This window comes from Tenrec ecaudatus, chromosome 2, assembly GCF_050624435.1.
Source record: "Tenrec ecaudatus isolate mTenEca1 chromosome 2, mTenEca1.hap1, whole genome shotgun sequence".
Taxonomy (NCBI): Eukaryota; Metazoa; Chordata; class Mammalia; order Afrosoricida; family Tenrecidae; genus Tenrec; species Tenrec ecaudatus.
This window is the reverse complement of record NC_134531.1, coordinates 211,179,239-211,194,499: the sequence shown is the minus strand read 5'-3', so window position 1 is coordinate 211,194,499 and position 15,261 is coordinate 211,179,239. Positions and strand designations below refer to the sequence as shown.

Sequence of the window (15,261 nt, the reverse complement as noted above, 5' to 3'; positions counted from 1 at the left end):
GCGCAAATGGGTTCACTGGCTGGGCTGCTCATGAGACTGGAGGTTCGAGTCCACCCAGAGGTAACTTTGAAGAAAGGCCTGGTGATCTACTTCCAAAAGATCGTTCACAGGAAATGACAGCGAGCACAGCTCTACTCCTCTGCCACTCATAAGGTCACCGTGAGGCAGAATTGACTCAAGAATTAAAACAAAAGTATTCGGGCTGCCTCTGCTCTCTCTGCCAACTTGAACTGACATGGGATAGTGGCCAACCGTCAGAAGACAGAGGACCGGGCCTTGGGAAAGTCACGGCGCCTCTGTGGACTCAGTATAGCGTTCTGTGGACCGGGGACGGGCCACTGCATCAGGATGAGAAGAGGTTTGTGAACGGCCTCTAAGGGTGTACGTGTTTGGTCAGCGTGTGGACATCACGGCACCACTGCCATCAGGGTGGGAGGTCCCGCTAACAGCCAGCTCTCTGTCTTGCTTGATTGCCAGAATCAGGTGAGCCCCTGGCTGACAGCCCTGGAGAGGAACACTTCCTGGGCGTGTGGAAGAGAGGCCACGGGGCAGGTTCAATCCCCACAGGGCGCTCCTCCTGGGCAGCCTTCATGCACACCTTGGCATGAACAACTTGTTGTGGTCATAATATGAACTGGCATACAACTCGCTGCGAAAAAATAATGCTAGACTGCGTCACTTAATTAACCATCACTTCTCTTAAAAGTTCCCGCAGAAGTGGTGGAAGAGAGTCGAATGCCTTGCTATTGTTGTTCAAGGACAGCTGAGCTCAAATAGCTATGCAGCAGCACCAGAGGTGGACCCTTTGGGTCTGAGCCAGGGCTGGCCCAATGGCTGGGTGATCACAAGCGTTGGTGGGTGGAGGGTGGGCTGGCAACTGGCCCTGCCACTGTAGATCCCCACAGCCCCGGAGGAGGCTCCTGCTCCCCAGACAGTTTACCTTGCATCGGAAGGGGGGTGAAACACCAGGGGACGCCGGCCACGCTGGAGTCGAAGCAGCAGCCGGCGGCAAAGCACTGGTCACTGGTGATGCCAGGGAAGCCACAGTTCTTGCGGTTCTTGGGGCTCAACCTGGAGCACTGGCAGGGGGCTGGGGGAGAAGGTTCATCAGCCAGACCCGGGCCTGGGCGCCCCTGCCCACCCAGCTCCACGGGGCTTTCGAGGACACCCAGGACGAGACACGCGGCCTTATTGTGCCCGTGTTTGAATGATATACAACTCTCCTCTGAATTGTCGCGAGGGTTTTGCTTAAACTGCTTTAAGAGTTTAAAAGGAGAGACAAAATAGCCTTCTGGACAGAGGACCAAGAAGGAGGTCCGAGGAAGGGGTAAGCAGCTTGGATCCAGAGGAACCCTCAGTAGCCGGCCCTGCTGACTCAGACTCCCGCTCCGCCGGCCCCTGCCCCTGTGATTCTTCAGACCTTTGTCAGAGGGGGTTCTTCTTAGAGGTCTGCTTAGCCCCCAGAGTCATGGGCAATTCAGGGCAGGCACAGGGTAGCCTCTATTTTAGGTGACCAGAACATCGCACATTTTGAGATGCTCTCTCAACTGCGCCTCCTCTAGAATTAAGCTTGCATTTGGCCTCCGCCCTTGGAAGAAACGTAGAATGAGACCCACTGGAGGTGGGAGGAGGAGGACCCGGCAGAGAGCAAGGACAGCCCCTGCATCCTGGGGCTCCACCAGCCCACAGCACCTCACGCCACAGAAGAAGAGACGGAGAGTCAGAGGGCTACCTGTGGGCATTCACTTACAGGGCTTTGTGCTGGCCGCCAGCGCACACAGACCCAGGACAAGGAGCGCCACCAGGAGCCCAGGGCCTCGAGGTGCCATGCTGTAGGTGCGCAGCTTCTCCCAGGATCCGCCTACAGAAAGTCCAGTCCCCCCTCCACGGGGAGTTTTATAATCTCCTCTCTGTTTGCTCGGCGTGCCCAGATCACCTGCCTGCTCCCCCTCCCCCGTGGCACCAGCCATTTGCGCCCTTTGTTAGGAAAGAGGACTGAGATATGTGCCGGGCAGAGCGGAGGTGAGGGGTGGCCATGGCCTCCGGGGTGAGGCTTCCGGACCGGCTGTCCAGGCCTCCCCTGCCCTGGGTGGAGAACCGGGTCATGCCAAGCTAACAGCCTGGCTGCCAACGTGGAACGTTAATGCTGTGCACGTCCGGCACTGGGCAGAATGGGGACGTACACAGGCTCAGGCCCAGCAGAGGATACACCATGCATTTCTGCTGATAAAGGGCACGCCACCACTGGATCCTTCAAAGCTGTTGGAGTCAATGCTAGTGGGAAACATGGAAGGGCCTGCTGTTGGCAGAGAGAGGATCCCTTAGCAAGGAATGGGGGCATCTTTGGAGACCCCGGGAAACCCATCCTCCAGAACTCCATGGTTAGATGCTTCTCCCACGCACAAAGCTCACCAATGGCGGAAGGCCCTGTTGCCATCGTCTGGAGCAGAGGCTTGTGTCTGTGGAGATGAGGCTCACTGTTTGCTGAGCTTGGCTGGTACATGTCCTGGAGGGCTGCCAGTAGGCACTCATTGCATCGGCCGAGCTGAGCACGCCATGGTGGCTCGATTCTGCAGCCTAGACTTCTCCACTGCCTTCACACTTTCATTCTGCACATTCTGAGGGTGACCCCGTCTTTACCGGATCACAGAGGAAATAACAGCCAACAAAGGGGGACTCTCTCAGATCTCGTCCAGGTGGACATCCCCTTCTGCCCACACTGGGGTAACTGGCATTAAGGTGGCCTTCCTTCCACCAAACAACATACACGAACACTTGGCTGTACCCACTGTGATAAAGGAACGAACCTTTTTTCTCTCTGGAAGCACTTGCTGGGATACAACACAGACCAGGGGCGGCCCCAGCAGAGCGCAGGGATCTCCGGAGGGGAAGGCATTGTTGGTGTCGGGTGTCATCGAGTCAGTCCCAACTCACAGCGATGCTGCACACAGAGAAACGAAACACTGCCCGGGCCTGTGCCACCTCACAGTCGTTCCTGTCATTGTTGGGTCAAGCCATCTCCTTGAAGGCCTTCCTCTTTAGTTACCCTCCACTTTACCAAGCAGGACGTCCTTCTCCAGGGACCCCTCTCTCCTGACAACACGTCCAAAGGACGTGAGATGAAGTCTCACCATCCTTGCCTCTAAGGAGCGCTCTGGCCGTACGTCTTTCAAGACAGATGGGTTTGTCCTTGTATCAGTTCATGATATTTTCAATATTCTTCTCTGGCACCATACTTCAAACTCATTTATTCTTCTTCAGTAAGGATACAGGCACAGGATCGGGAGGTACTGAGGCAGCTGAAACATAGACCATAGAAAAGAGGGTTTATAAATATGAATGGGGATCTTTGTGGATTTGGGGGCAGATCCTAAGCTTCCCATGCACATAAGGCCAGACAAAGGAGAAAAATGGCGTAGAGACAAGCTCTGGGGAGATGGACACGAACAGCGACTGGGGCTCTTACAAAGCTGGGAGATGGGTGAGTGCGACTTAGGTGGAGCAAACTGCTGGTCACCTCAGGTACTCGACTGTGTCCCAGAAAAGCCACGCCATCAGAGGAGAGCTCATCTAGTGCTTGAGGGAATCTCCCCGCTGGACCCACTCTACCACAACCTGCCCTGAAAGGATCAGGCGAATCTACAAGCTAAGTGACTGCCAGACAGACCAGAACACTTCATCCAACAAACAGCAAGATCCAGGCAAAAAGCAACACAGCATACACAATGTCTAACACAAAATAATCAAAATGCCTTAGATATATAAAGAACAGGGAAACATCACCCATTTTTAATAGGCAAAAAATAAACATTTTAATAGAACAACATAAAAAATCTAAGTGTTGTTGAGCCAGTTCCTACTCATAATGCCCTATATTTAAATATATTTACATAGGCAGATGGGTAAATAGATCTATGTCCCTATATTTATAGGTTTAGTATTAAGGTAGCAGATGGACATTGGGCCTCTACTCAAGTACTCCCTCAATGCAAGAACACTTTGTTCTATTAAACTGGCATTCCATGATGCTCACCTTCCTGACACAATCGCTGAAGACAAAGAGGGTACATAGGCAAATGTGGTGAAGAAAGCTGATGGTGCCCAGCTATCAAAAGATACAGCATCTAGGATCTTAAAAGCTTGAAGGTAAACAAGTGGCCATCTAGCTGAGAAGCAACAAAACCCACATGTAAGAAGCACACCAGCCTGTGTGATCAAGAGGTGTTGATGGGATCAGGTATCAGGCATCAAAGAACAAAAAGTCATATCATTTTGAATGATAAGGAGTGTGGAGCTGGGACCCAAAGTCCCTCTGTGTGCAACTGGACATCCCCTTACAGAAGGGTTGTGAGAGGAGACCAGCCAGTCAGGGTAAAGTGTAGCAATGATGAAACATACAACTTTCATCTAGTTCTTAAATGCTTTCCCCTCCCTCCACTATCATGATCCTAATTCTAACTTACTAGACCAGAGGATGTACACTGGTACATATAGGAACTGGAAACACATGGAATCCAGGGCAGATGATCCCTTCAGGACCAGTGGTGAGAGTGGCGATACTGGGAGCATGGAGGGAAGGTGGGGTAGAAAGGGGGAACTGATCTACATATAACCCCCTCCCTGGGTGACGGACAGCAGAAAAGTGGGTGAAGGGAAACGTTGGGCAGTGTAAGACATGACAAAATACTAATAATTTATAAACTATCAAGGGTTCATGGGAGGCACAGGCGGGGAGTGAGGGGAAAATGTGGAGCTAATATAAAGGGCTCAAGTAGAAAGAAAATGTTTTGAGAATGATGATGGCAACAAATGTACAAATGTTTTTGACACAATGGATATATGGATGGATTGTCATAAGAGTTGTATGAGCCCTTAGTGAAATTATTTTTTTTAAAAAAACACCAAAAGCAAATCAGAAAGAAAAATAATAAAATAAAAATAAATAGGGGAAAAAGAAAAGAAAGCAATAGATTCAGAAATAGAAGATAACAGAATTAGGTTGGGACTTATAAAAGGCTACTATAAACAGAATCCAAGGTTTAAAGAAAACCCCAGATACAATGAGGTCACAATTCAAAAGCCTCAATAGAAAAATGGAAATTTAAAAAGTGAACCAAGTGTGAATTCTAGAAATAAAAACTAAGACACCTGAAGTGAAAAAGTCACTGAATAGGCTTAAAAAAGACATTGGCCACTAGATACTTCATAATAAATTACCAGTTTGCCTAAATCCAGGATAACATGCGCTACCCAAACAGGACAATATGAGAAGGAGCTGAAAAAACAAACAAACAAGGAACAGAGCATTAATGATCTGTCAGACAATATATAGCCTACCAAGATTGGTGTGCCAATACTAGAGAAGAGTGAGACTGGGCAAGAAAAAAAATGTATGAAAAAACAGTGGTCATTTTTCTGGAACTTTATTTTAAAAATATAAACTCAAGGCGTTCAACAAATCCATGCAAGATAAATATGAAGAGGACCACACCAAGTGCTATCATGATCAGTTATTAAAAATCAGGATTAAAAAACAATTCTAAAAAAACAGATGGAAAAAAAAGATTGGCTGTTTACAAGGGAACAACTGTAACAGCCGACTTCTCATCTGAGACTATGCAAATCCGAAGGCAATAGAACAATGTCTTTAAAGTGTTGATGGGGAAAGGGTTTTTAAAGCTCAGTGAAAATCCCTTTCACAAATGAAGACAAATTAGTTTCTTAGACTCACAGCAGCTGAGGGACTATGTCACTGACGTGCCTGTTCTCCAAGGAACCTTAAATGGAATTCTTAAGTTTGTGGCATGTACTTGACAAGCTTGCCCCCGCCCTCATCTATCTGAATTTACTCAGCAATGGCATCTGCTTGGCCTCGGTAAGCACTTTAGACTACAGCCCAGTCTAGTCTGTATTCCTCCTCACTTGGCTCACTGCAACTCCTCCTGACAGTTCCCTCAACCAGCAATCTTTTTTTTTTTTTTGGTCCATCCAGACAGTAATCTGGTACTATAATGCTCTCTGTAGAGTTAAAACCCATCAATATCATTCCACTTCCACTCCTCGGCTCTTTGCAACCTGTAGGATAAAGACTAAATCTCCCAGAAATAAAAGTAAATACCTCTATGAACTGAGCATCTAGTAGGTTCTCCTCCGAGGATCAGTACCCACGTCTCTACACGGGGCTGGTTTGTGAGCCTGCGCTCCTTGGCTCTCGCCTCTCTCCAATACCCTCTCTTCTCTCTCGTCTGGCTGGCCCCTTGTCATCCTCCAGTTCTCAATTCAGGAATCATTTCTTTTAGGGTGGCTTCTCTTATTTCCCCAAGAATGTCTTAGTTCTCCAACAGTGAAGTTAGATGCCTTTCATCCTTTCCCCCACCCAAAATAAAAATCAAACCCACTGCCAATGAGTGGACTCTGTTCCTAGCAACCCTCTACAGGGTTTCTGAGCCTGTAATGTTTACAGGAGCAGACAGCCCATCTACCCCACACGGAGCGTTGGTGGGTTTGAACGCCGACTTCGTGGCTAGGAGCACAATGCCTCCCTCCCACAGCACCTTCCTTTTTTATGCGGATTGTAACATATAGCACAGCACATTGTCCTGATCTTTTGTTAATTATACCCATGATGACAGCTAATACTTACAGTGGTATTAGTTTGTGCAAGGCAATATTCTAAGGGATTTATCTGCCAGATCGCATTTAAACAGAACCCCACCCACTACCATCAAGTCTATTTCAGCTCATCGTTGACCCTATTGAACAGAGTAGACTTGCTTCACAAGGTTTCAGCGATGGCAGGTCTTTATGGACATAGAATACCTCATTGTTTCCCTGCAGAGTGGTGGGTAGGTTTGAACCATCAACTTTGCTCAGCCCTTAATTCACTACACCATGACAACTCTTTGCACTCATTCCCATTTTAGAGCTCAGAGAAATGATGTCGTTGCCTACATAACACAGCAAGTAAGTTTAGAGTGGAATACAATGTCAGACCTACATATTATTCATTTTCTAGGCCGAGCACATGTCTGGCACATAGTAGATGATTAAGAATAGTGAAGTAGGCAACTAAAATGGCAGAAAATTGGGGGATTACACATCCTCCACCTAGTATTGCCCACTACTCAAATTATCTTTTGAAAGTCATGAAACAATGCACTCCCCCACAGCTATTGAAATCTGTACCTGGGACAAGAGGCAGTCTTTCCGACAGAACTCGGGGAAATGGCATGCCTTAAAATCAAGTCATAAGTCAGGACGGTATCCTCTCACCACACTCATTCTATCTGGAGGCTCAGCAAATCATTAGAGAAGCTGAACTGGATGAGGAAGAGCATGGTAGCAGGATTGGAGGAAGTCTTATTAGCCACCTTTGATATGCAAGTGACATTAACCTTGACAACTTGAAGCACTTGCTGATGAAGATCAAGAATTGCAACTCGATGTAAAAAAGAAGAAAGAAGCAGAAAACTTCACAACTGGACGAACAGACACGATTGACATTGTCAAGGATGTCACTTTGCTCGTGTCCGCACCCATTGCTCACGATAACATCATCCAGAGAACAAACAATGCCTTGCATTATACAAATCTGCTCCACAAGACATCTTTAAAATATTTAAGGGTTAAGGTGCACCTGACCCAAGCCATGCCAGTTTCAATGGCCTCGTATGCATGTGAAAATTGGCCAAAGAATCAGGAGGACCGGAGAGCCCTCGTTGCACTTGAACGATGGTGTTGATGACGAATAGTGAGAGCACCCTGCACTGCCAGGAGGACAAACAGAACTGTCTTGGAGGAAGTACAGCCAGAAAGTTCCTCAGAAGCAAAGATGACTTGACTTCGTCTCACATCCTTGGGACATGTTGTCAGGATAATCCATCCCTGGAAAAGGACATCTCGCTCGGCAGAGAGTGAAACAGAGGAAGGCCGCCCAGGAAAAGGACCGACACAGTGGCTGCAACCATGGACTCAAACTAACGACCACCTGTAAGCATGGAGCGGGACTGGGCAATGTTGTGTCTATGGTCCTTTGGGCCGATAAGAGCTGGAACCAACAGGAAGGGCCCAAACAACAACTATCATTGAGTCAATGCTGACTCCTGGCCACCGGGCATAGCACTTCTGAGTGTGCAAATCTTTACAATAGGAAACAAGACTTACCTTTCTCCCTGGGAGAAACTGGGTGTTTGAACCTCTGACTGAACTTAAAGTTAGCAGCCCAGTGCTTCCTGGACATCACCGCCAAGGGTCTATCCCATCACGCCAATACATAATGTCAGCCTCTTCACCTCCTCGTCCAGGAAAGGTGCTCCAGGTTTCCTCTAGTCTCCTAAAATCTAAGTATGACCGTTTTTTCACACTACTAATGTGAGGAAGGGGTGCTTTTTTTAAAGTAAAATTTACTCTGTTTTAAGTCTCTAAATGTGGAAGACAAGGGTTGAATGGCATACACGGTCCATTTCCCTTCCCGCCTTCCGCGTTCCTGAAGTTGTGTTGCCCTGATGCATATAGTGCACTTTTCTAAGTCTGGGATTTTTAAAAGAAGTCCTTGGTGGTGCAACGAGTAAGCATTTTGTTACTAAACAAAATGTTGATTCAAAGCCATCCAGTGGCTCTGAGGGAGAACGGCCTCGTGGTCCGATTTCATGAAGATTGCAGCCTAGAAAACATCAGCGGGCAGCTCTCTGCTGTCAAAAGGACTTACTGTGCAACCACAATGGCAAAGTCCAAGGGCAGATGTCTGTACACGAGAAAGAACTTGGTCAAAGCTAAGGGAAGAAGCAAACAAATGAACAGATATTGATGGAAACATTGACAGGGTCTGGGAAAGACTGAAAGTCAAGGAGTCCTGGGGGCGTCCTGATTATGCATTTGGCTGCTTACCACAAGGTCAGCGGTTCACAACCACCAGCCACCCCTCAGGAGAAAGATGAAGCTTTCCACTCCTGAAAGAACTATAGTTTTGGAAACCCACAGGGCTAGTTACGCTCCGTCACGTAGGCCATTGACTCAATGACAGTGAGTTGGACTTGGGGTTGACTCATGAGCTACAGAGGGGTGTACGAGTGGAACAGACATATCTATGAACATGCGTTTTCAAAGTGCTTTGTAATGTAATTTCTCTTTTCACTTTTTCAAGAGGCTGGGGCGATGCTGCGCACTGCACTGAAACATCTCTGCGGCATCTGAGAAGGCATTTCGTTTGGGTTCAATTGACATTGTGCTGAGACAGCAGTTGTCTGGTCAATCTTAAAACTCAAAAAATATCTGAACCACTCGCCATTGAAAAGACAAGGAGAGACTCTGAAACTTGTTCTTCACTGTAGAGTACCTAAGACAGATGGAAGATGACCAAATAAACAAGCAAATGGAGCAGAACATTTCAAAGGGCAGCTCGAGGAGACAAAGTAGACTATTATGATGCAACGCGCACAGCCCGAGAATTAGGAAATCAAAGGGAAGATCATGTTCAGCGTATCTGAAACTGAAAAAACTCAAGCCTCGGATTGCAATGTTGAAAATTCTAAGGGCAAAATATTGAACTATGCCAGAAACATCAAAAGGAGCTGGAAAGAAAAAAGGACTAGTGGACATCCGACCATTTCAGAAGGTAGTGTAAGAGCAAGAACGAATGGTGCTGACGGAAGGTCACGTTGCATCGAAAGCGTTCGCAGACATCAAGCCTCCAGACATGGATGGGATACCACTGACATGTTGCAGCGGGTGGATGAAGCCCTGGAAACACTCACTCGTCTGTAGGCTCTGTCGGTTCATCTCACCACCCTTCGTGTAGTCTGCTTGTCTATCGGGCAGCTGTTTGTAGCTCACCCGTCTTGCAGGATGGTCTGGACAGCACAGCAGGCATTCGCCTCTGCTGCCTTTCGTTCCTTCCTGCACTCCGCTCAGCGCCCTTCCCTGGCTCCGCCGCTTTTTGCCGTCCCCCCGTTTCTGTATACTGCCTCTTAGGTCACTCAAGTTAACACGCATCTGCTCTCTAGCGAATGGTTTCCCCTCTCTTCCCCTGGCACTCCTGGTAACCATCAAGGAATGGTTCTTTCTGTGTGAAGCCCTGCCCTTGACCTTATCATAATCCGCTCATACACTATGTGTCCTTTGGATGAACGGCTCTCGTTCATCACTACGTGCTCCAGCTTCGCCCGTGTTGCGAGGTGTGTGGCAGCGTCCTCATTCCCCTGTCATGTGGCGTCCTGTTCCTGCAGGTGTGGGTGCCAGGCTTTCTTCATCCATCCTTCCACTGACAGGATTTAGGTCGTTTCCTTCTTGTGCCGTTTCTGCACGTCTGGTGAAGGAAGTACAAACTGTCCTGATTGGGGGCGGGGAGCTAAAATTGAGGTTCAGTACTAGGTGGTGCCCTGATACCTGGTAAAATCGGGAGGTTTATCAATGGCTTAGCCAGAATTTTCCCTCCCCCCTCTGCTCCAGCAGATACAGTCCCCTAGCCAAATTACCTTCTGTGCAAAGAGGCTGGGCTGCTCATCCTTCAGTTCCCTGACAGCCTGCAACAATCATCCGAACCAGCCAATCACATCACCCTCAGAAGTGGGAGGGCGGGCACACCCCACTTTTTTGATGCCCTATAACCTCCTCCCCACAGTCTTGCATATCCACCCTGTCCCTAAGAACAAGCCCCATGTGGCCCTGCGTGGTGTGCCATGGCCCCTAGATGGTGGCATCTAGGATTAATAAACTGCCGCAGATCTCATGGGACATGTGTGAGATGTTATGTGTTCAGCCACCCCCGACCCACAGTCCATGCCCACAGACTAGGCATGATCTAAACAGCCCTCTCTTCTGCTTTGTGTCTTCAAGGATGCTGTCTCTCTTTGAAGCAAAGGGTTAAGGAAAGACCTATTAAGCCCATATAAAAGATCCTGTTCCCATAATTCCTCAGTATATGCTACAGTACCTGCAAACTTCTGTTTGAGCCCACCCCATTGGAACCATCCCAAATATGCCAAATGCCCTCTGACCACAGACCAGGGAGGTGAGTAGTCTTGCTATCATGCAGAATGCATCAGAAGGTGGATTATTGCAGAGACGGTTAAGCTTTCACACCTTAGCAGCTGATCTCCCTTTTGACCCATTTTAGATCTGTTCTCATTTTCAATATTTTCTGCTATCTTTCAAATAGAGGTTTGTCTCTGCTTTACTTTGCTATTGTTATTAGTTTCTGGTTGTAATTGTTGCTGTTTGGTGCATTTTTCTGCATCTGAAATGCAAGTGAGGTGAATCTATAGAGACGGTAAACGGATTGATGACTTCTTGGGGGCAAAGCAGGACAGGTTGGAGGTAAATGAGAACTAAGGACAAGTCTAAGGAAGAAGAAACGAATCTAAAATCAATTATAGTGATGATTGTACAACTCTTCTTAATATGAATGAACTATTGAACTGGATGATAACTGAACTGTATGCTAAAGAAATTGTCTAGAAAAAGAAATACCTTAAAAAATAGTACCAGTCATCCTTCTGTTACTAAGTATAATCTGTCTGCTTGGCCCTTGGAATCAGTGACCCTTTCCCATATAATCCCTGACATCCTCCAGTAAACTACGTGTGCTTACATTTGTCAGGTATTCTGATTAATTAATGTTTCCTATCAGCTTTACAAGCTTGGCACGCTTCCACATATCACCCCTCCCAACACTCACAAAGAAAGACAAGGGAGTTTTCATAAGTCTACAATATCCTTCCCAATATTGATCTTACAAACATATTCTTCAACCACAACTTGGATTAAGGAATCAGTTCCTGGTTTGTTTCTTAGTTCAACATTCTCTGAACAGAACCCTCTTGTTGTGTGGGAAGTTATCTAGAAGCAGCGATAGCCTCCCGGCCACTAGCAGACACAAACCCCAAAGGCTCACAGCCTGCAGGAAGGTCCCCAAGCCCCACTATTGCTGAGATCAAGCTGACTTTATGCTGGAAAGCCAGGGGAAAGGGAAGCTGGAGGTGAGCGATAACACAGGCGATACCTGGGTGGAGTCTTAGTGACCTAGTACTGCTGCGGTCACACACATATCCCAAATGGATGACTCCCAAGCCAGAAACGCATTCTCTCGCTTTTGGGGGTTCAACGTTCATATCAGGGTCTTGGCCAGCTGGCTTCAGTGTTTTGTCAGGAGCCCTGGGTGTTCCTGGGCTTCCTGGAGTTCTTTGCCTTGCAGATGAGCCTTACACAGCACCTGTCTTTGCCCATGGGGGTGTCTCTCTGTCTTTTCCAATCTTTTTTTCTAACTCAGAGGGAATTAAGCTTCGGATCCATCCTATCTTGTACCACACAGATTCGAGGGCCAGAAACAGCACGTGTTTGGGAGAGGTACATAACTCAATCCATCAGACCTGGCTGGAAATATTCCTCTGCTACCACAGAAACACCATAGTGAATGACTTTAATGAACAGAATTGCATTGCCTGCTACTTTAGGAAGGCTTTCTTTCTCTGAAGGCTCCTGAAGAAGGTCCTGGTCTCCTTCCAAACATCTGCGGTCCAACACCCTTAGAGATAGATCCCCATGTGACTTGGTACCCATCTTCCCCAGGGAAAGGAAGTTCTGGGCAGGGACCTTAGGTCCACAGGACACGATCTGCTCCTGGCTCTCCTTTCTTTGCGGTAGTCAGTCCCTGCTCTGTGCTAGCTTGCGTCTCCTTTTTTTCTCCTGGAAGCTGGAAGGTGACAGTGGCACACCCCGGGACAGCTCACTTTAGCTGGGAACCGGGACTGCGCCTTGAGTAAGGGTGGTGATTTTAGGAAGGGCGCTGCATCCCACGCTGACCCTGCCTTACTGGCATAACAAGGAAAGCCTAGACTTCTTCACCATAGCTTAATCCTGCCTCCTTCACCACGGCCAGAGTCAGGATGAGCCTCGCCTGATACAAAGGAGAATACGCACAAAATAGTGGGACCCTGGCCTAGGCACGCTGACACATTTTCGGGGGCCACAATTAGCATCCTCTCTGATGCTGTGTTGCACAGATTTGATCACTGGAGCTTTCCAGGAGATGGAAGACACCTGTGGCCAACATCCACTTTTGCTCTCAGGGAGACCTGTGGGGGCCAGAAGACCAGGCCACCCTTGTTGCTCACCATCAGCCACAGCGCAATCATGTGCTGTTAGTTTTGAGTGTCTGGGCAAAGCACACACAGCGCTTCCATCGGGCCATGATGATGGTCCCCGGGATGATTGGTGGTCACCATTTAGGGATGGCCGCTCTATCAGCTTCGAGGTGAGTGGTCCGTTTGTTATGACTTAGCCCCTTTGGTCTTTTCTTCTCGTCTGTCATAACATCCCTGCTGGCTCCGTCCTTTTCTGCTGTGCAACACTTTCACACATCAGCAACGGACTTCCCGTCCACGTTTGCGGAGTGTCACCTACATCACACAAGCCACTCCTTTACCCGCTCTCTATACCTGCCATGGTTTCAATGTCACATAATGCTCTCTTTCTAGAGCAAAATGGAATTGTCTGGACTAATAAAAACAACATTCGTGACCCCTGCTGTAAGAAAAACACTGGGCATCAGACGCAGCATAAGGCTTCTTAGGAGGGACCAAGGTCCAATGTCCCTCTCTAGTGTCCCGCTTGCCCATGCCCTCTCACCCTGTCCTTCCTTCCTTCCTCCCCATGCCGTCAGTTCCCTGATGGCCAGTGTAGATGGTTCGCTGCAATGGCCACTGTGCTAGTTACATAATCTGGTGCCAATTTGAGACTATTAAGAGCGAAGGGGCGGAGGTTAGCCTGTCGATAAGGTAGCTGATTGATGACCTCATTTGGAGGAGCTAAGACAATAAATAGCTCACTGGAGGCGAGACACATACACTCCCTGCTTTGCAATCCTGATGACAAGCCACACGGAGCTACACTAGAGCCCTGGAACTGCAGGAGTCAAGTGGAGACCCACACCAGTGCTGAGATGCTTCTACCGCCACTGGATCCACAAGACTTTCCACCCACTGGCCTGTGACCTTACTGCATTCAGCATCATTGCATGTGTTTCATGAGTCTGAAGAGGACTTTATAGATTGGTATCAGACATATGGGTTACTGTCAGACTTATGGACTTGATCTGCACTGGGCTGGGATGTTTTCTCAATATTCAATTGCTCTTGTATATAAAGCTCTTTCTTTTATGCATATAAATGTCTATGAATTTGTTTCTCTAGTCTACCTGGACTAACAGCCACAGAGAACTCACAGGACTCACGGACGACACATAGGTGATGTGGCTTATTAGGGTGACAATACAGAAGAGGATGGAATTCAGGGTAGGCTCAGGGCCAAGGCCAGGCACTCAGGCTATCACTCGGGCTCTGTGGACAAGCGCTGGGAAGGTGTCCTGTGTGAGAGTAGGTTTTCTAGAGCAGCAAACCCAGGGGTATTCATATGTGCACGAGAAAGACATTTCTATCCAGAAAGTGGCCCACAGAGCGGGCCAGCTCAGGGTGACTCGAGTCCGTGGATCGGATGCTAATGTGGAGACTCTTTTGCCTGATGCAGCCACCAGGCCGACAATCTGGGAAACGGGAAACGGAACCAGGAGGCAGGCCGGAAGGGCCTGAGTCAAGCAGGTTATCAGCACAGACCAGTCCCTGGAGAAGGACCTCCTGTTTGGGAGCGTGGTGGGCCGGCAAAAGAGAGGCAGACCCTCGACAAGGTGGACTGACACCGTGACTGCAGCAACGGACCTGGATTGAAGCGCAATAGCGAGGGCGGCGCAGGATCTGGGCATGCTTTGTCCTGTCGTCTGTAGGTCGAGGTGCGTGGGAGTGGGCTGCACAACACATGATGACAACACCAACAACAGCAACGGGGGGTTTACAGACTATGGCAGCTGAGGATGGAAGAAGGGCCCGGTGAGCCACTTTTCAAAATCAGCCACTGGAAACCCTATGGATGACAAAGGTGCTCCCCCCTCCCCTCGGGTCGTGGGGCTGAGGGGGTGCGGGCAGTGTTTCGTTAGTCGATGGTGCACAGGGGTGGGGTGAGTTTGGATCGACGCAACAGCAGCGAACAGCATTATTCATCCCGGGAACCCCAGTCTGCCAAGCAGCCAGCCACAGCCAGGGCTCCACGCGCGCAGACAGTGGTCAGCACCTTCCCCTGCCCTGGAGCCTCTCTCTGCGCTAGGGCCTCATCTCACCCCTGCTCTGACCTCCTGCCGAGCACAGGCTCCTGCCTGGCCCCTTCTGACTCCATGCCAGGCCCGAGGCGGATGCAGCCACCCGCCTACGGCCCTTG

General features: G+C 48.7%; 1 protein-coding gene across 1 annotated transcript in view; it reads right to left on the bottom strand.

Annotated features, from left to right (window-relative positions):
• Window positions 1-1,829, bottom strand: part of TFF2 (trefoil factor 2) — a 50,161-nt gene extending 48,332 nt beyond the window's left edge. The window contains exons 1-2 of the mRNA XM_075542907.1: window positions 1,751-1,829; window positions 941-1,090 (exon numbers count right to left, since the gene is read on the bottom strand). Of these exons, the coding sequence (XP_075399022.1) occupies window positions 941-1,090; window positions 1,751-1,829 (229 nt within the window). The remainder of the gene's footprint in view (window positions 1-940; window positions 1,091-1,750) is intronic.
• Between the last annotated feature and the right edge of the window lie 13,432 nt (window positions 1,830-15,261).